At 24.2% G+C, this 22,199-nt stretch overlaps 5 protein-coding genes across 5 annotated transcripts; all 5 read right to left on the bottom strand. All coding sequences in view use genetic code 6, as the record gives it.

The window, feature by feature from the left end:
• Positions 1–247: 247 nt before the first annotated feature.
• TTHERM_000128319 (amylo-alpha-1,6-glucosidase) lies at positions 248–6,868 on the bottom strand (the record flags this gene model as incomplete). The annotated part of the gene is made up of 10 exons (XM_012797698.1): positions 248–517; positions 583–1,090; positions 1,150–1,672; positions 1,737–2,189; positions 2,292–2,694; positions 2,751–2,807; positions 2,870–3,450; positions 3,772–4,381; positions 4,612–4,910; positions 5,365–6,868. The coding sequence occupies 10 exons, from the start codon at positions 6,866–6,868 to the stop codon at positions 248–250; spliced, it is 5,208 nt and encodes a 1,735-aa protein (XP_012653152.1).
• Positions 6,869–6,950: 82 nt separating this feature from the next.
• On the bottom strand, positions 6,951–7,296 carry TTHERM_000128318 (hypothetical protein; the record flags this gene model as incomplete). The annotated part of the gene is made up of 2 exons (XM_012797697.1): positions 6,951–7,240; positions 7,287–7,296. The coding sequence occupies 2 exons, from the start codon at positions 7,294–7,296 to the stop codon at positions 6,951–6,953; spliced, it is 300 nt and encodes a 99-aa protein (XP_012653151.1).
• A 760-nt stretch (positions 7,297–8,056) lies between these two features.
• On the bottom strand, positions 8,057–13,222 carry TTHERM_00128330 (amylo-alpha-1,6-glucosidase family protein; the record flags this gene model as incomplete). The annotated part of the gene is made up of 5 exons (XM_001016314.2): positions 8,057–10,180; positions 10,230–10,280; positions 10,367–11,572; positions 11,853–13,141; positions 13,204–13,222. 5 exons carry the CDS (start codon positions 13,220–13,222, stop codon positions 8,057–8,059), a joined length of 4,689 nt encoding a protein of 1,562 aa, XP_001016314.2.
• Positions 13,223–15,225: 2,003 nt separating this feature from the next.
• TTHERM_00128350 (hypothetical protein) lies at positions 15,226–17,430 on the bottom strand (the record flags this gene model as incomplete). The annotated part of the gene is made up of 1 exon (XM_001016316.2): positions 15,226–17,430. Exon 1 carries the CDS (start codon positions 17,308–17,310, stop codon positions 15,226–15,228), a length of 2,085 nt encoding a protein of 694 aa, XP_001016316.1. The 5' UTR covers positions 17,311–17,430.
• A 1,244-nt stretch (positions 17,431–18,674) lies between these two features.
• Positions 18,675–20,774, bottom strand: TTHERM_00128360 (hypothetical protein; the record flags this gene model as incomplete). Its single annotated transcript, XM_001016317.1, has 1 exon — positions 18,675–20,774. The coding sequence occupies one exon, from the start codon at positions 20,772–20,774 to the stop codon at positions 18,675–18,677; it is 2,100 nt and encodes a 699-aa protein (XP_001016317.1).
• Positions 20,775–22,199: the final 1,425 nt, after the last annotated feature.

Genomic DNA, 22,199 nt, shown 5'->3' with positions numbered 1-22,199 from the left:
CTAAAGAATTTTTCAAAAATAATTCTAATTTTAGGAAAATTAAACACATTAAATATAAATAAAATTAAACAAATAAACGAAAAATGTAAAATAACTTTTATTAGAATGTTGAAATTTATAATTGAGTTAAAAATACTATCGCATTAAAGTTTAAAAATAACAGAAATGTTTTTACGATTTTGATAAAATAAATATTATAATTAATTTTATAACGAAATTAGATTAAAATAAATGAGATATAAAAAAATCACTTGGCAAGAGTTTTAACAGGAAGCTAAATACTGTCATAGCAAACTTCTACTAAAGTTGCAATTGACCATGCCTAACTTTGGCAGGAGAAATTATTGTATTCACCATTTTGATTAGTCATTTCAGGGAGAGACAGCCATTCGCTCTTAATAATATGACGCTTGTGGTTTGCTAAGTAGCTCATCAATTTTTCTTTTGTGAATTATGGAACTTTTCTATTGATTTCTAGTAATGCCTTCAAGAAATAACCATACATCCATACCCATTCCTATTTAATTAGAAAAAAAATAATTAAAAGATTTTAATTTATTTGATTTTATTTATCTATCTTACAGGTCCATTATGGTAGCAGAATCCATGAGCTGTTTTTGGCTAAATACCATCATCAGAATTGTCATAATATGGGACATACTCTTATGCAAGCTTATCAAGAGTTTTAACACCTAAGCTGTTTTAATCAATAAGAACACCTTCGACAGTTGCAAGATGGAAGAGAGCATTTTGAGGTGTAAATAATTCTGGAGCCAAGGCAATAGCGATACATGCATTTGGTCTAAGCTAGAAATCACAACGAGGAATAGATGAGTTGTAGAGGTCTTTGTAAATACCTTTTCTAGTTATGTATTTGAATAATTTATCAGACATATTATCCATGCTAGGTAACTTGTTTGGTATCCAATAGCACTTTTCAAAGTTTGCAGATATTAGTGATCCCCATTATCTAAAAGTTAATTTCTTTCCTGAAGCTGTTTCCACCTCTTTGTATGGGAAATCAGGACAGCTGTTCACAAAATCTAAACAACATTTTAAAATTGCGGTCATTTCGATAGGAGCTCCATCTCTTTTATTTTTAAAATAAAATTTAACAATTTGTCTAATTTAAAAACTTAATTTTTTTACCTGCTAGTTGCTGGAATACCTTTATTGCCTGCCTTTGTAGAAGAACCCATCTTATCCATCCAGGTTAGACAGTTTCTCATGTTACCACCAAAAATAAAACCAGTTACTTCATCAAGCTTTAAGTGAATGTTGAAACCTTCAGTATCCATATTTGAGTCTATTTCCCAACCAGCTTTCCACTCTCTAAAATGTATTCCCTTGGCATGCTTTTAGAAGATTTCAAAGATGATATCTTGTAATAGCATTTTTTTAACTTATCCTTTGCTCTCCTTATCATAATGTTCCATAAAATCATCACTCAAGAAACGCATCTTAATTTCTTTCTTTAAAATTTAGGTGTCATTTGTAAACTAAATATAGTCTTTGACACCTTTTACAAACCACCAGCAAGCATCTCTACAGTTATATCTTGGGCTTTTTCCGTTATCTAATAAGTTAGGGATTAAGCCATGTCTGAGAGTCGAAGCAAACATACATATTATAGACTTTGCCTCTTCGTACAAACCTGGAATCAAAAGAGTACCTTTTATTTTATTTTTTTGTTAATATATAAAATTCAAAAACAAACAAAAATTAATTAAATTTACCTCTCAAGGAAATGAATGTATCTCTTCCCCAGCATCTAGCCCATCCAGTAGTGAAGTGTGGTAGACCAGCAGCCATTGAAAGCGAATATTCATCGAAATGAGTTGAAGGAAGTACAGACAAGAATTAGTAATTTGCAAATAGTAGGTTTTTGTGGAATGAAGAGCTTAATTTGAGGGCTTCTCCTTTCAATTTGGAGGCAGTAATTTTATGAGCATGCAATTGAATTTGCAAAATGAACTAACTGAAATAGTGAGGAATTAAATACTTAGGAATTACTTTTAATAAATCGAAATAAGATTAAATGTATCCAGTAATTTAAGTCAAATTTCCCTCATATTTATTCAATCTATTAATGATATAGTCTAAGTACCAATAGCCTTCTCTCAAGTTTACAAAAAGAGGCTTGCCTAAATCGTTGTATAAACATGCTTCATTGACATCTTTGAATACACCTTTTAATAAAAATTGAATACAGTTATTTTACCTATTAAACATACATACAAATATTTTTATTTTCATAATGAATCAATCAATCAATCAATCAATCTTTTTACCTGCTAAACCTCCAAATAATAAATTTCCTTTATTTGGAATGTTAAACATTCCATAGCCACTTCTCTCATGCTCTTCTTGCTCAGATGAGAAGAAGAGGTAATTTATATCTTCTGTTTTTAATGGCCTATACAATGCTAAAATTTCGTCATCTTGAATATGGTGAAGCATATAATTTAATCTCTCAATTCCTTGCTTTTAAGTTGCATGCAAAGTACATTTAATAACAATTGATAATGATGGAGGAGCATTGAAGAAGTGAATTGTATGTTTCATAGTTTGCTAATTAAACTTCAATTCACCATACTTAAAAAGATTGAACTCTTTATATATTTTGGTTTTCAGGCCAGTTAATATTTCATGGTTCTTAACTCTATTACCATCTACATCTATTGAATCACTAGCCTATATTATATGTATTTATTTATATAAACTATCTTTTAATTTAGCATCAAATTTACACTATATATTCCTTCAATTGATTAAATAATTCCAGGACACTCTATTTCTACATTGACCTATTTATTTTTTCATAAAAATATTTTAAAATAATTTAAAACCTTTCTAATTAATTTATTACCTTAGAATCGTTTTCACATAAGGCAGTTCTGCTGATAAGGAAATAGTATTAGTCTTTCTAGTAAGTCTCTCTCATAACAGATAAGAATCCATAGTCATAATGAGAGTAGAAAATAAAAGGATAATGCTTGTTTAGGGTTTAGTTAATTTCAATAAATGTTTTACGGAGCAAACATAAGTTATTATAGTAAGTTAGATTATTAGCATTTTCAGGAACATCAAAGTAGTTATTTTCATTTTTAATTGGCTTGGTCTCATCAGCTATCCATTTTCCGTCAATAATATATTTATATTCGTAGCTTGTGTTAGCAGATGGAACTTAGAATTTAGCTAAATACTAGAAAACTCCTGTTTCATGATTACCAGAGTGATGATTCATTTTAATTCCTGTTGTCCAATTGTCCCAACTACCTTTAATTTCTATGCTTTCAGTAGAAAATTTAAGAGTTGCCACTATACCTACTTCTATAGGAATATTGTCTAATTCTGTCTATGTGCAATCTAATTATGACTAGTACTTTCTTCTTTCCGAAACTACACTGAGCTTTTCAGGATATAATTCGTCAAAACCTCTCACAGTACCTTTATATTTGAAAGGAATTAGTTTAAAAAGAATATAAGTAATGCAATTAACTTGGTCATGCAATTTTAAATACCAAATTAAATAAATTGTTATTAAACTTGAAAAATTTTTATCAAAAAATTATAAAAATAGAAATAGGGATTTAAAAAATAAATTTTTTTTTTAAAAATCAGTAAATTTTAATTATAAAATAAATTTTCTGATTTTAAAAAATAAATAAATGAAATTTTAGACCCTATTGATTTGTGATAAGGAATTTTTTTCAAAGAAATAATTAAAATTAATTTAAGAAGAAGAATGACATTTATTAATTTAATTACCTTGAACGAAATGACTAAATGAGGTTAATGCAATTAATGGAACTGTTTGCTAATGGGAAAAAATTGATAATGTAGACTCATTATCATGAGTTTAGTCGTAAACAATGCTCTTAGTCTATGTTGGAACTAAATGGGTTTTCTTTTGATTTGAGTTAAAGTCAAATTAAAAGAGACGAGGTAATGAACCAACACTAGACTCCTAAGATCTGGATAACCAATGGAGGTTATGGTAAAGATCTAATGGGTTTCTATTATGATTTAGTTCACGGACAAGAGCATTAATACCCATTCTTTTACAAAAAATGGCATCTTTCTCACCATTACCAGTGAATAATTCTGCAAAAATCATTAAATTCTTATTTACATTACGAGCTTTTCTCATAAAATATTCACCAACATGAAGGGGAGTGCTATGTGCGTTATCTAAACGGAAACCATGGAAAACTTTAGCCATTTCTTAGATATATTTTTTCATGCGTTTCCATAAGCCTGGTGAATCCTTTTTGCTTGAACCATACCTTAACTTAATCAAATCTCCCCAAATGCAAATAGTACGTCTATAGTAGTGAAATTCTTAATCATCTGCAAAGTTCTTCAATGGGTCATAATTCTTTTTTAATATAGCAATATTTGCATGAATTTATACAGTTAGTTATCAAATAAATAAATAAAATAATTTTCATTCACATTTAAACTTTTTTATTTGATTTATTTTTTAATTGTTTTAAATAGCTAACTTTGCTATATGTTTATTTATCCTAAATGAATGAATGGCTTTTATTTGCTTTATCTTTCTTTAAACAGCTTTTGAAATTATTTTTTTTAAAATAAAATTTTTACCATAATCCAACCATTGTTAGCAGCGTATCTACCATTACTCATTTTAGTAAAGTATCTAGGAACAAGTGAGTATTAATTTGTAACTTCAAATCTTCCTAGATCTATATGCCAATAGCGAATTTAACCTCTAGTTGACTCTACAGCTTAATTGGTATATTCGTAAAAACGATCCATCCATGTTTAATTAAAATGGGTTAATGCTCTTTCGAAAGCCTCCAATGAAAAGAGGGTAGGTTGTTTGGAGATCTCTGTTTCTATTAGCTTGTTTATGTCAAGAGTTGCTCCATATCTTTTAGAACCTATATAATATCATAATTTAATCATTGTTTGTTTATTCATTTAAGTAAAATTCATAAAAGTAAGTTTGAGAAATTCGTTTTTAGATTCAGTGTTTAAATTATTAGAGCGTAAATAATTTTAGAATGGATATTTATTTATTTATTTATTGATCGATTTATTTCATTCATTAAGTTCTAGCAATATTTATTGCGACAAAGATTTACTTACAATATCTATTTGAAATGAAAATTTATCTATCTAATTGGGGAAATTAAATAAATTTTATAGATGGCTTATCTTTTTTAATCAAATTTTATTTTGGTTTAATAAACTTGGTTTTTATTTGGATTTAATAAATTGGTAGAATTAGAAGTAAGAGCTTGATTTTCTTTTCATTGTTAAAAATAGTCAATAAAAATAAAGGTGCAGTTTGTTTTTATTTTATGTTTTTTCAAAAATTATTTTATAATTTACCTAAACTACTTGTGTTTTACTTGATGAAAGCATTCAGGATATCGAATCCAGATCTTGAGAAGATATTTTCATCGTCATCTACATCTTGCTCTTTTTAGATTAACTTTAGGCCTTTTCCTTTGACTGCTTCCTAAAACTTGGTAGAAATGGCTTGTTTATCCAAAAGGAAGTACTCTTCAAGCTTCATGCCATAGAAGATTTTAGTTTTCATGATTTCGATCAACACGCTAAGCTGTTCTTCATTTTCTATCCTATTTGAACCATTGTAGTACTCCTTTACTTGATGGGTTGCTAGTTTATCACTAAAATTTTAGATAGCTTCATCAAGTTATAAAGCTACAGCCAATTATGGAGTATTCTCAGGATTATACACTGCTTCAGGGAGTTAAAGCAGCCATTCACTATCGAATGATGTGTGGTTAAGTAAAATATCTACGAACGAGAGAGCGTTCATTTCTGTTTCTATTGTATTTACAATTTGTTTCATGGCTGCGAAGGGCTCCTTTTCATTTTAATCAAATAAATCAGGATTGGGCTTGAGCTAGTCATTAATTGAATAATAAGAGCCAGAGAAACCAAGCTTTTAGATGGGAGGGAAGTGGAAACCATTATAGCCTAAATTAGTCTGGGTTCTAAGTATTTCTAACCATTTGCTTGAATGTCCTAAGCTAAAAGGTAAAACAGTTTGAATAATTATTTAATCCATTCCTATCTGATTTTTATTAACTGTTAACCTGGGCTAGATCATAAGCCATTCAGGAGCTCCGAAATTCTTAATGGTAAGAGGCTCTCTTTAGCCAGGTAAATAATCACCTTGAATAAAAATGACCTGGAGAAACAAAGATCCATCAAAATCTTGTATTTGCAAGTCTACTTGCCAAGAACCTTCTGAATTATAAAATCCAGTAAATATTTTATATTTTTTAAGCAATTCAGATTCTTAAATAGTCATGCTTGAACTTTCTGTGATCTCAGGGGCTATAGGATGAATATATGAGTTTTTGGTCTTATCAAACTCTGGGTAGTTGGTTAACAGGATAGGAGTCTTCTGCTCAAGCCAGCTAGAATCTAAAGTAATTGTAACTGAGTCATTTGCGTGTACTATATACTACTTTTCGTGAGAATTTGGGAATGAACCATTCTAGTCTAGATAAACTATGAACTATTAGCCAGTGCGATGCTGCTAATGAACGCCGTTTGTTGTACTCATAACTTACTATTTATCTATTTTTTGTATAATTTAGGTTGATGATTGTGTTCTTGTTTTTAATATTTAAAGCTCTTTTATAGGGATTTCAAATATTTATTAAGCCTTTAAATTTGTATAATAGGATTATGTTTGTTTGTTTGTTTTTTTGCTAGTTAATTTGTGTCTGATCTTCTTATTGTTATTTTTTGTTTTGTTTTACTTGCTTAAATGTTATATGGATGAAACAATAAATATTTTTTATTAATTAGAAATAATATATTTAAATAGATACTGCTAATAAGCATTATAAATCATCAAATAATTATAAAAACAATGGATAGATAATTGCATTTATTTTCATTTTACAAATTGATGACATACTTTTCAGCTTTTGGAGTCAGAATACAATTTAATTACAATGATTCATAGAATGATTAATATGGATTAACTCTTTCTTCTTATTTAGATGTCCCAATATCAAGCAAATCTTTAGCACATAGTTAATTTATTTATCTTTTATAAATAGCTTAGGGTTTATCTCTATTCTTTTTATTTATGCATTCATTTTAGCGATATCATTTTTTATTCCTTATTGCCTAGATGCTTGCTTGTATTTTTCTATACTATAAATAGATTTTTTTATTATGGTAAAACTACTGCATTTGCTATGCTTTTCTAAATAGATTACTTAAATAAAATAATAAATATACAATATTTCTTTAAAATAATATACTAGACAGCATAATTTAGCATGGCTAAATGTAATATAAGCTAGAAATACTTATTTGTTTTTTTTTTACTAGCTTTGATTTTGATATTTATCTAAAATAAATCTTTTTTGAATTTTACTTTATTGCTAATATTATTTTATTTAACTAAAGTTAATGCCAATTATTTCAAAATAGAAAATGGTTTTTATTATTGAATTCATTAAAAATAAAAGAAAAATAAAATTTTAAATTTGTTTCTAACAAAATTCCTAAATAATAATTTTTGTTTTTCATTTTGATAATTTTTTTATATCCTCATTTTTTACTGATGATAATGGTTAAAAATAGCAATAAACATAATTAGTTTTATCAGATTTTCAAAAAGTTTTTAAATTTTTATAATAAAATTAAAAAAAATAGAAAAATAAATATTTAGATTTTAAAAATTTATTTTGTTTATTTTACTTTAATTACTAAATACAAATAAATGTAAGTATAAAGCAGTATTTAGAGTAAATTGATTATTTTTAATATAAATTTAATTAAATTTTGTTAATGCACTTTCTAAATATTCGACAGCTTTAAGTGAACTCTTTATATGTGCTTGCTATATTTAGACTTATAAAGAAACATGCTATCAATTTAAGAATACTGTTCTGTTTAGAATGCTTCATCACTAAAATTGATATTATTAAGTTATTGATAGAAAATTAATTGCAATTTCTAAATATTCTGACAGCTTTGAGTGAATTATATGTGCTTGCTATATTTAGACTTATAAAGAAACATGGTATCAATTAAAAGAATACTGTTCTGTTTAGAATGCTTCATCACTAAAATTGATATTATTAAGTTATTGCTAGAACATGAATTTGCCACGTTACATTTCGTTATTAAAACTGAAACCTTCATGGATCTATCTTATTTACTATTAACCTTATTCGAGCAATTACTATTAATAGCTGTCGTTTTCTGATTAATTTTCGAACGTATCTTTTTATTATAAATCTTATCTAATTTATTACTCATTCCAAATTTAATTTTATTCAATATCCTAAATTTAATTATTATTTTGATGATGCTGGGTATATTTTTAATCATTCAATTTGTTTTAGAAAAGCTCTCTTTGCTCTTGTTCTCTTAGATTAATCTCTCTCTCAAACCTCTCCTATTGTTGTTATTAAATAGGATCAAAATCTTTTCTCTCCTCAAAATCTTCATATTAGTCAGCCTCTGCAAATGTTTGGTTCATATTTTTATCATTCTTTTTTACTATCTCATATGGGTGATCTCTCAGAGATTTAATTTTCCATTGTTAATTATTTGAGTCTTCATAAAAGTTTATTGTATGCATAGTATTTGAATATCCTTCATCTGATGTTATCTTACAGTCTTCATTATGTGAGTAAGATGGCTTTTCTTGGATTCTATTAGTGTAAATAGTTCCACTCTCTTCAACATTATAGGTATTTTCATTTTCTTAAGCAAAATATTTTTAATTTTCCTAATTTTCATCATCTTATTGGTAATTACTTAATTAATTAGTATTAAGAATTCTATTAGAATTTTCTTTGGCGTATTCACAGTTACTGTTTTAATTAGTTTACCTAAAATGTTAACTATTTAATAAATTTTAAGGTCCATTGAAATTATTTGAATTCTTATTGTTAGGAGTGAACGAATTTCCAGAAAGAGACTGAATTAAACTGTTGCTATTGTTATTGAATTAATTGCTTTATATCAGTTAAGAAATTTTAATACTTTATTCCTATTACAAACAGGAATTATTTTCTTTTTCAGTAAATTGTTTTGATTTCAATTCTTGACTTCTTAAAATATTTTTAGGCGAAATTGATTATAAGGCAAGATTACTGTTTTTACCACTAGAGTTAGATTAAATTGATTAATTGTTAGCTTATTAATATTTTTATTAAGACATAGGGCTTAAAGAGGCAAGCTAATGCTGCTATATACCTTGCATAGCATGAAACTATTGCATTTACTTAATTTGTTAAGAAGATGTCAATTGTTATTAGCTTCTGTTAGTATTGATAAAACTTTTAGCTGAAGATTAGCTTTGAATGCTATTGGATAAAATTTAACTATTTTGGGATTGTTTCTATTTGGTAATGCTGCTGCTAACAGGTTGCTAGTTTATTTGTTTAGTATTGTTAGCCTAGTTTAAATTATTATTTGCACTCCCATTTGAAGAGTTTTAATTTAAATTTTTAATCACTTTCGTTGATTGCTTAGAGCTTCTTGAATTAGATGGTGAAACACTTGTTTACAATCTTTCAACATGATTAACTTAATCTTTTGATGTGCTGATTCTTAATTAGTCTTTTTTATCATTTTTTTATGGATTTTTTTAAAGAACTTATTTTTAAGAAGCACTGCCAATACTCTAAATTACATTTTGTTCAGAAGATGAAAGTTCTTTTAATTTATTTTCATTCTATTATTTCTTAATTAGCTCCCTTTCCTTAACTAATAACTGTAAACAATCTTCAAGTTTAATGCACTTTTAAGAAAGCAGCTCATTTTCTTCAGTTAGATTCTTAATTTAAGTCTCTAAATTAATTTAGCCTTACTTAGTGATTTCACAGTTTTTCATAATTGTCTAATTCTACTTCTATAACTGTTAATTCATTTGTACCTGCTGCTTTATATTTTCCTTCAGCAAATCTCTTTCTTGATTAAATTGTTCTTGGATATGTTTAACTTCTTAATTACTCTTTTCATATTTACTTTTCCAATCTTTTTATCCCTTTTCACTATCTGTTTTTTCTTATTTTAATTTACTTATCTCGTTTTATAGTTTTTCATTTAAGGCAACAATATTTTGAAGTTCTTGTTCAGCCAAAGGCAACTTCTCTACCAAAAGTAAAATATCAGTTTACTGTAAACCTAGCTTTTGCTTTAATAAAAGACAACTTAAGATAAATTATATCAGAATTATTATTTACCTCAAGCTAAATATATTTTTCATATTGCAATAGTTTTCTTTCTACTTCATCCTTAATATTGAAATAAAAATCAAAAAATTAATGTCAATTTTTAAATCTAAAAAGAAAATTTAATTTGTAAGTAATAAAAAATTTACATTTTTTAATTCCTTGTTTTCTGATTTTAATGCTGTGATTTGTGTTTATAAAATGTTAAAATTGTTCTCGAATTCAGATTTTATTTATTTGAGGTTATCTAATTCAGTTTTAAGGCATTAATTTTCAGATTCTATTTTATTAATTAAGTGAGATTGATTTAATTCATTTATTTAATCCTGTAGATTAGAAATAATTTAATCCCTTTGAGATAACTCATTTAGAAGTTAATTTTCTCTTTCCTTAAATTTGATTTCCTTTTCAAGAAACTCTTTCTCTTTATTTTGAATTTAGTAATTGTCTCTTTAAATTGAGCTCGCTTTTCGTTCAGTCTCTTCTCTAAGCTGCTAAGCAAACTCCTAAGATTTAGAGAGAGCTTCCTGCTTATCTTATATCTCCTTTTATAATGCTATAATTTGTTCTTGAAGTTTTCTAATAAACTAGCTGTTCTCATTGTTTTCTAATTTTAGTTCTTTAATATTTAAAACCTTCTAGTTTAAATCTTACTCCAGATTATCTCTATACACCTTCATTTAAACTAGTTCTTCATTTTTAAGTGCCAAAGTCTCATTAACTTGTTTTAGCATTATTTAGTAATCTTCAGTACTCTTTTAATAAGTCTCTAATTTAAGACGTGATTCATCTAATCCCTTCTCATTCTCCATTAACGAACCTTTATAATTCTCAACTGTTTTATTCAGACTGATATTCTGTTGCTCAATCTATTTAACTTGATCTATTAATATTTTATTTCTTTCCTCAGCAATCTTCTTAATTTATTCTATTTCTTTTAAAGTTGTTTCAAATTATTATCTAGCATTTTTTACTCTTGATTCATTTTCAAATTTAACCTCCTCCAAATAAGATTCCATTTTCTAGATATTGTTATTAATCAATTAAAATTCGTTATCTAATTCAACAAAAAACTATCTTTCTTTTTCATCAGAGCAGTTTCTTCTTTTATTCTTGAGATATTTATTCACAAACTTATCACACGAATCCTTTATTTCTCTAACCCTTCCTTGCAAACTAAACTATGCTTGCTACTTACTGTAGCTCAAATTTTTTTCAAATTCCTCAATATTCATTCCTCCTTGAATAGGACTCATACTAGTTCTACTCTTACTAGAGATATTTGAGGGTGATACACTTCTTCTGCATTCAAGACTATCTTACATATCCTTTAAAAAGCTACTTCTGTATTTATTCTTTTTTTTATTTAAAATATTAAAAATATAAAAATAAAACTTCTTTTTAAATTTCTTTTTAGTTAAAATAACACAATTTTGTTAGAATATTTGTGAATAATCATTTCTCGATTCAGAAATAGAAATATAATAGGAAATAAATATTATTTAATAAAATTTAAAATAATTCACTATATAATATTTATTATTCTATTAAATATAAAACTACTGCTCCAAAATAATTATTCTAAAATAGAAATAAAAATACCAAAATTATTTAAAAAAATAATAAATCTATTACAGTGCTGAGAGTTGATTCAAGCTAAAGATTTTAAGTTCTAGTTGAAACGGGAGAACTGTGAGTAAAGACTGTTGAATTGATTTAACTTTTAAGCTAACCGTACTTTTAGTTTAATTCTTCTAGACTTATTCTTAAATTTATATTACTTTTTACTATATCGTTTAGATATTCTTGATAATTAGCTAAAGAGTTAACACAACTATCATTTAAATTATTGACACTACTCTAATGTTCTTTGCTGACATTAAATTCGTTATTATTTTTGATCAGCAAAATTTAATTAACTAACGAATTGCTGGCTTTCTCAAGGTTCTTTATTGTTTCACCCATTTGGGTTATCTATTTTTGCATTAAATGATTGTCTTTTTATAATTTGTTAATTCTTTCTTTGTGAGATGAATTTTCTAATTTTTGCATATTTAGCTAAGTTTTTGTTTCAAGCAGCTCCTCTTCTAAGGCAATCAAAAAACTTATCTTTTCTTTTAACTCTTATTGAACCTCCTCTATTTTCTTCTGATAAATGCCTGTAGAAGATGATGAAATCGAAGAAAACTTATTTTTATTGTTACAACTCTACTTGGTATTAAATTCACTCTATTCTTCTGTCTGATTGGTCATAAAATTTTCTCCATTATCATCAAAGGAAACATAACTATAGTTTAACTGCAAATCTTATTGAGCTTTACTTTTGACTTACATTTTATTTTAAGTTTTGCAATTATCGCTTTCTGTGATTTTATTAAATTGTGCTGACTTTAGCAACTTAAGTGAGCTTTTTTCATCTTCATTATCTTCTACCTTAATATGATTTTATCTGTATTTATTTTATAAATTCTTGAGATGATTTTCTCTTTAAATCTGCTAATCAATCACTTGCTTATATGTTTTTTCTTGTATGATACCTTCAGAGTCGATTTCAACTTTATGAACTATATTCCTAATAGTATCATCTTAATCCTGCTAATTTTCAGAACTACTAATTGATGTTCTTACTCCATTTTTTATGATTTCTTCTTCTAATTTATTTTATTTCTTTTAAAATACGTAGCTTGATGGCGAAGCATTCTAATTCAATTAGCAATTCTTAACCATGTTTTAATTGATCTAATTTTGTAATTATTTCTATGCTGAAGTCTCATTAAAGAATATAGTCCCAGTAACTAAGCCGTTTTATCTATAATTATTTTATTTTACTTTATCTACATTTTTACTAAAACTGCTTAGAGTAATATCCTCTTAAGCATTGTTTGTCAGCCATAATTCTCTATCTTTTTAGAATTTTTCTGATGCTATTTAATATAAAATGATGTATAAAAGAAAGTAAAAACATGATTTTTTAATAGCAAATTACATGATGACTGCTTTTTCATATTTCGCAACAGCTAGCTATGAATATCTTGAATTAAGAATATGATTTTAGTAGATTTAAATAAAATATTAAATGATCTTAATTATACTAAATAATATCAACCTATTTAAATATGATTATAAATTTTGATCTTTGAGAAAAATTTGTAGTGCTAAAATATTATTTATTTATTGACTTAGTTACTTTCTTATTTTAACAAATTATTTGTTAATCATATAATATTTAACATTTTTCAAAATTTTAACTGAAATATTGAAATAATTTATAAAAACAAACAAACAAACATAAATAAATAACACCAAACAAATATCTATTGTATAAGCTCGATTTTTAATGATTTAATCATTTTTTATGAATACTCTTAAAATTATATATATCTTCTTAATTAATTGTCACATTTATCAAAAATCAATCTTTAAATCATTATTTTTATTTATTTATTTGAGTTGATTATCCTCAAAAAACAAAAAAAAATGCTAGATTTGATATTTATTTGTTCAAAAATAAAAAAACTGATAAGAAATGTTTAATAATATTGAATCATTTCTTCTCTATATTTACTTTGATGAATGAGCATCAGAATGAAATCAAATATAAAATTGATAAAAAAATAAAGCAATTTATCATATTTATAATGAAAAAAAATAGATTATTAATGAAAAAAATAATCTATTTTTTTTTTTGGTTCATCAATTCTCAGAGCAAAATTTTATATTTATAATTTATTTATTAAAAAATGTAGAAATTGATAAGAAATGTTTTAAAAATATTGAAGCAGTTCTCAGGAAAATTTTCATAATCATCAATTAGTATTAAATATGAAATTATTTATAAAATAAATTAGAAAATAATTATTTTTAAATTAACTTTAATACCTCTTTTTTCCCTTTATCAAAAGAGTATTTTTAATTTAATTTGAATTTATAGTTATTATTCATATTTCTATTTAAATTAAAAAATGAATAAACCAATCTCTCACCTCAAGCTTTCTATTTAATAACTCTTGAATAAATTATTTTGAAAAACTTAAAAAGATAATATTTATATTTTATGCTGAATTTATAATTTACATATTTAATTAATTTGCTTTCCAAAACTTAAAAATTAATTTCACTAAAATATATATTTAAAAATATTACTTTATCCATCATTTTATCTGATTTAAATTTTAAATAAAATGGCTTTGAAACTTTTTTAAGAATGATATATTTGGTGTACCAGAAAATGAGAAGCATAATTTTTAATTTATCTTTGTAAAGATTTAAAAATCAATATAGATAGTTAGCAAAAAAAAGTCTATAAATTATTGCAAATTGAGTGGACCTAAATTAATTAACTTAATATTTTTAATTTCAATCTATTTTTAATAATTATTTCTAAATATTTAAAATTGCAATATCTAACTAAAATAATACATCACCAAGCAAGCTTAAATCGAAAAAATAGTATTCTAAGGTTAGTAAGCAATTTAGATAATATGTAAATGTATATTTTTCTTCAAACAAATAAAAACTCTTATGTTAATTTTTACTAGAAATTTACTCATAAAATATATTTGATGAGGATTTAAAGTTACTAAAAGTATACATACATATATACACTTACTTATAAACTACTTATTTATTTATTTTCATATGCTTACTTAATATAAATAATTTAATAATATAATGCTACCTATCTTAATCTAAAAACAGATTAACATATTATTTCAAGCAACAATTAAAAAAAGTACTAAAATAGAATAGGAAAAAAGTCTTCAAAGAAAAAAAATAATGGATTTTGTGCAGTAATAAAATTAATTAATTTATAGATTTTTTAGATTATAATTAGTATAAATAACGATGAAATAAATAAATTACATCATTAATTTAATATAATGAATGATAGATAAGTGGTATTTTTATAAATTAGCTTTAATTATTTATTTATTTGTTTTGAATAAATTTTGATTTTTATTGCTTTAAATTGAATTACGTTTGTTACTCTTTGAATGAAAATTTTATTTCATATTTGAAAGAAGTTTTTGTCTTAGCACGAACTATCATTTGGTTATTGTAATTGTGAACTTTAATCAATAATTTAATCTGATTGCTTGATCAATTCTTTGATCTCCTCGTAGTCATAAAATTTATCCAAGAGTATTTGAGTTTACATCTCATAATAAAAATCTTTTTCATCTTCTTCTATTATTCCTCTTTGTTTTCTTCTTTTGTTTTTGATAGAATTAAATGCATTTAACTTCAATTTTTATTCATTCAATTTTTATGTGTCTTATTTGATAAGATCCTCTGCTTATTTACTGCTTTACTCTTTTTAATTTAAGTTTAAGAGGAGGTTTTCTTTTACTTTTTCAGATTCCTCATAATTATTTTACCCTTAAATTTCTTTATTAGATAAGGGTTAACATTTTTTCAACTCCTCTATGTCTTTAGATTATAGAGAAAATTATTTTTATAAAGGAGTAGATTCACAAAATAAGCTTTCTAATTTAGGAGTTTATGCTTCTTTTCTTATTTTGTTTAATTGTTATTAGACTTTAGGACTAATGTTAAATTCTATGAAAACAAATTTATCTTGTAAAGGAAGATTCTCAAACACAGGATCAAATTTGAATTATACTCTTTTAACTGTCATTGTTGCTGGAAATGTTAAGCCATCGAGTGAATTTAATTCCATATTTTCAAATGTCAACTCTTAGTAATCATTGTATTCTAAATTAAGAAGCCTAATAATGCTCTAATGAGAGAATAACTCTTTTAATTTACTACCAAATATTTCAGGATAATTGCCTCTCATTATTTTATAAACAACTTAATTTACTTATTGACCTGATAGAATTTCAACAAAATTAGCTGAAATTCCCATTTAAGAATCTTCTATTTCTAGCTTATCTTCATTATAATAAGACTTCAAATAAATATATTTCTTTTAGCCAGAAAGTTCTCTCAAGAAGAATTCGCACTTGGTTTCAAACAACTATCTACGCTAAAAGAATAAATCGATTAATCCATTCTATCTCATTAGAGTAAATCCTTCTTTTATATAATTTTAGATATTATTTACTCTATTTTCTGCTTCTAATAAGAGCATTCCTAAGTTACGATTTTAGTTACGAGCCTTTATAATTTTTATAATTGTATTAAAATCTTTTTTAGTTTCTGTCTTGTTGCTAAAGTTGAATATTAATTCTCTCTTACTATTTTTCATTTCTTGTATGTGTTTCCATTAAAAAATAGCATTAATCTATTTATTATTGTTAGGTACTACTTACTAAGTGTGATTTTAATTTTGAATGAGTTATTTCGTGTTCTCCAAGCTAATAAAAATATCTCCATATAAGTGAAATTCATTTATTGGTAAGTCATCAAAGTCAATAGGAAGAATTTTGTATGAAGGAATTTATTTTAGTTTATCTAAGATCATACTTTTTTTAGATTTATTTTTAAATGATTTTGCTACTGTCTAAGAATCAGTTTAATAATATTTTTCAGAAAATAAAGGCTCCTATTGCTAACAGGGTTATTATAGATTTCTATCATCATTTATTTAAGAATTTTAATAACTTTCGATTAACAAATTCCTGTCATTTTCTACTAATTTTCCATTTTAAAATTAGTAAATTAATAAAGGTGAAGAACTTTATGATGAGCCACCGCCTTCTATTTATACTTCTTCTTCCTCTTGCTCAACAGGGGATTCATTCTCTAAATCTAATTTATCAATTTTATTTGAATCATACTAAAGTTAACAAGTTAATTTGTCTTCTTCCTTGGAAGAAAAAGAGCAAATATTATGATATCCAGTGATTTGTTGATTTTTTTGAATTAAATTTGTTTTAATTTATTAATAATATGGCAATTTTAAAGAAGAATTTAGAGAATCCTCACTTTAATTTTGATTAAATAATTCTTAATCATGATTTTGAAGGTACCTAACCTAAAAAGGCCACTCAACTTCTTTAGCATCCTATTTATCAGTAGACTTAAATTTATCATCTTTTGTTAGCAATGATTTTTTACTTTTGAGCTATGAGGTTGATGACTTTTTAGGCTTACATATTTTTTTCTTTTAAGCACTGCAAGTGTTCATTAACAAAATGTATGATTTTGGATTAATATCGAAATTAAAATAGTACTATTTTTGTTACCTATTTATTAAATTAAATTTTTGGAAGATTTCCTTTTACAAAAACACTTAAATTATTTTTTTGTTTTTGATGATTATGATTTTGCAAATATAATATAGTTGAAGTATAAGTATGGCTATTAAATATTCATAGTAAGATTTACTTTTGATTATAAAAGCTCAGCCACTCACTCACTTATTTTTTTACTATATAAAAAACGATCATAACTTTATAGATTAAAATAGTTGTCAGTATAATTCAACCCATATTAAAATATTAAATAGTTATCAATATTTAAGCAGGTCTTAAATTAAAATAGAAATATCTGTAATTTGTAATCTATTAGTTTCTTAAATAAAAAAGAATAAATAAGTTCAACCTAATAAAAAAGAATAAATAAATATTTATTTATTTATAAAAGTATAGTTTGTAATTAATAAATGACCAAATATTAATGAAAATAATATAAATTGATAATTAATTACTTTCTTAAAAATTTAATAAATACAAAATTAATTCATAATTTTGAAAATAGATTTAATTAAATGCAAATAAAGGATGTAACAATATAATCAAAAATAGTTTTGATTGCCTAAATAAATATAAACTTCTGTAAATTGTAATCTAAAAAGTTAAGCTTAAAAAAATAATTGAATTATCTAGAAGCTAAAAATAAAGTATCTTTAATACATATTTACACCTTAAAAAGTATATTATTACATTATTTTTAAATGGCAAAATAAAAACTAACATTAAACATACAAGATATATTTTTAATATGGACATAATAATTTTTACATACATACTCAATCAGGTCTAAAGTAATTAAAATATGTTCATTTACTAAAATAATAAAATTTTTTTAATTGTTGTTAAAATTAATTACTTAATATGTTGTTTAATAACTCCAATAAATAATAAATACCATAGAAATTTGTTACAAAAATATAAATTCAGATACTATAATTTTTCATAAATAAAAACAAACCAACTCAGGAATATTATTCTTCCAAATATATATTGTTATCTGTACCAATAGAGTTGGTGATATTTTAAATTTAGCTATAGGATAAATTACAGTATTTTATAATTATTTAAATATAAAGAAAAATAAGAGTTTATTATGATATATATATGATTAAAATATAATTTGTTATGATGATTGTAGAAAATAAGTGATTATTATTATTCTTTATTTATCATTGAAATGTTATTAAGTTAAGCTTTTTTTTTTGAGCTAATATTATATGGTTTTTATCACTAATCAATTTTAAAAGTAAAATCATGCTTAGCTTACCAGTCTTAAGCAAGCAAGCAAACAATTTTTTCATTGTAAAAAATTATTCTAAATTTAAAACTAGTTATTTGTTTGTTTTTGTTCGGGAGAGCCTTATTTATTAATTTAATAAGATTATTTAATGAGCTCCTTGATTTCCTCATAGTTATAAAACTTATCCAATAGTAATTGAGTTTGCATCTCATAGTAAAAATCTTTATTATTTTCTTCAATAAACCCAAGTTGCCTTCTTTTTTTATTTTTAAGAGAATTAAATGCCTTTGATTACAATTTTTTTTAACTTAAGATGTATTTTTTATTTTTATTTAAAGACTACATAATTGCTTGGTATATAAATTAGCTATGTTTTTCTAGATCTGATTCATCATTTTCTTATTTGGTGGTTTAAGCATTTTCATTTTTTATCTATTCAGCCAGGCAAAATCTTTGATTAAGTAAATCCTCAGTGTTAAAATCTATAGTTGTTTAAGACTGGGATTTTTTCACTTCTACTTACTCATAAATAGAAGGTGGAGATAAAATCTATTAATCTTAAAATAAGCTACTTGACTATGATTAAATATACTCTAATTTAGGAGCAGATATATCTTTTCTCATTTTATTTATCTGCTGTAATACTCTAGGACTAATATTAAATTCTATATAAACAAATTAGTCTTTTAAAGGAAGGTTTTCATAAATAGAATCATACCTAAACTAAACCCTTTTAATTGTCATAGTAGTTTTAAATGATAGCCCATCAAGAGTATTTAACTCGATGTTTTCAAATTTTAATTCTTTATAATTATTTTGTTCAAAGTTAAGAAGTCTGATTATACTTTATTGAGACCATATTTCTTTAAGTTTATTTCCTAAAATCTCTGGATAATTTCCTCTCATTATTTTATATGCAACTTAATTGATTTGCTAGCCAGATAAAATTTCAACTAGGTTTGTAGAAATTCCCATTTAAGAATATTCAATTTCCAGTTTATCTTCGTTGTAGTTTAACTTCAAAAATATGTATTTCTTCTAACCAGATATTTCTTTCAAGAAAAATTGGCATTTACTTTGAAACAACTGTCTGCGTTAGTAAAATAATTCAATCAATTAATTCTATTTCAATAAATTAAAACTATCTTTTATAGAATTTTATATTCTAGGTAAATTGCTCTCAGCTTCTATAAGTAGCTTTGTTAATTCTTGTTGCTAATTAAGAGCTTTTAAAATTTTTATGATAGAATTGAAATCTTTGTTCGTTTCTGTTTTGCTATTTAAATCGAAAATTAATTCTTTTTTACTAGTTTTGATTTGACTTATGTGTTTCCACTCAAAAATAGGATTAATCTATTTGTTGCATTTCAGAATGACTTCTTGACTGTAATCTTAAGCTTAGTTTGAAGATTTTTTAGAATTCATTAACTCAATAAAGATGTCTCCATATAAGTGAAATTTATTGCTTGGCAGATCATCATAATCTATTGGAAGGATTTTATATGAAGGAGTATTTTAATTTTTAAAATGATTTTTATTTTCACTAAAATATGTTTTTATCAGATTTTTAGTTTGTTAAGAATCTTCTAAGTAACCAGATTTAATTTGCTTGCAACAATATTTTACTTTTTGCGAATCATCGATACAATTTTAATAATTATTATTTTAATGATTAGTTACAAAATCCAATTGACTATTATTTGATAGCGATTATTCTTTTAATTTTGGAGATGAATTCTAAAAGGAACTACTTTCTTCTTCTTCAAATATTTATTCAAATTAATCATCTAAATTTTCAGAATCATTCTGCGTTAGCTCAACTTCAGGTAGCATTGTGTCTTTATTAGAAATAGATGAACTCATGTTAGGAGATTCAGCAAATAGCTCTATTTAATTGTCTTGAAAATTTTCCACTTTAATAATTTGTTTTTAAGAATGATTGATCAACTGAATTTCGACAGAATTAAATGGCTCTATGTTACATTTTGTAATTTAATCATTGTTTGTTAATTACAAGAAAGAGTTTTAAGATTTGATATGTAATTGATGACTATGATTAAAATAGCATTAATCTTCAAGTAAACCACATTTTTTTTATTATTTAGGTAAATATTTTAGTTTAAATATTTTTTTTTTCTGAACATTGAGAATATTCATTTTTTCATTAAAATTCTTATTTTAAAACAAGAAAATTTTCAGGAATTCTATCCGTGGAGGGCTTCTGCAATAATGGTTCAAGAACTTATTTTTTATGAATATTTTATTTAATTTAAATTTTTTTGTTTTTGATGATGTTATAAGATTTAAGAAGTGTTTTATTTCAATAAAAATAAGCAATAATTTATGTAAATCAGATTATATTTATATTCTCTGATATAAGTTAACCAATATTAATATTTAATTTAAAACAGATTAATTTGAAGATTAAATCCAAAAAACGAATGATTGGTTGTCCACCCACCTTTAAATTTATGTAATTAGATTTATTATGAATCTCTAATAAGAATCTTCTTGAATATAAAATCTTTAATTATAAAACTCTTATCAATAAAAAATTAGGAAAGACTTAATTTAATAACATATTATCATATCTAAATATAAAATTTCACAAGTCTACTAGATATTTATTTATTTAATCACACTAATTTTAAATGTTTCATTCATCTTCTTATTTCAAGTAGTCATTTAATTATTTGACAGAATAGAAAAACTTTTTTTAAATAGAAAAATTTTCTTTTTTATAATCTTAAAAATATATTTATTTATATGAGAATTTGATCTATCTATTTATTTAAGGTATAGCTTTATTATAGAAGGTTATTATTTTATTATTTATTATTAATTGCCACACACTCCTTTTATTCTTTTAAAAAAAAGATTAATTTGGATATTTGATCATCTATCTATTTTCCACAAAACATTAAATAAAAATACCTGCTATAAATCCTAAATCACATATTTTTGATTAAGCATAAAATTTATTGGCTTTTAAACCCAAAATAATCTCTTTTCAATTCTATAAATTAAATAAAGAGAAATGTATAAAATTTATTATACTAATCATCAGCATTTATTATCTTTAAACTTTTAACTTAAATGAAAACATATAATGAGGGATTATTTAATAGTATAGTAGAAGATCGAATTTAACAAGAGTAAAATACCTATAAGTGTTTAAAAGAAAACAAATTAATAATTTCAATGGTATTTAATGTATTGTTTATAAGAGTATTTTTTTAACAATAACAATTTTGTCAATGACAATTATTCCTAGTTAATTATTTTTCTCACTAATAAAAATTTTATAAAAAAAGGGTTTTTTTTTTATTTGATTTATTAACTTTTTAAAGTCAATTTTTTATTTAAACACTGAAAAATTTTAAAAATTCTTTAAATTTTACTAATAATTAGTGAAAACTGGAAAAAATAATATCTGATTGTAAAAGAACGGATAATTATTCTTTCAATGTGTTAATGATTATTCATATTTTAAAAAAATTAAAGTATCTTTTTTATCAGAATTAATTAAAAATGAGTTAAATAGCAATTAATAATAAATAAATAAATAAATGGGGATACTTA

This window comes from Tetrahymena thermophila (genome assembly GCF_000189635.1).
Source record: "Tetrahymena thermophila SB210 genomic scaffold scf_8254645, whole genome shotgun sequence".
NCBI lineage: Eukaryota > Ciliophora > Oligohymenophorea > Hymenostomatida > Tetrahymenidae > Tetrahymena > Tetrahymena thermophila.
The sequence above is the reverse complement of the archived record's forward strand: the minus strand, read 5'-3'. Positions and strand labels throughout refer to the sequence as shown.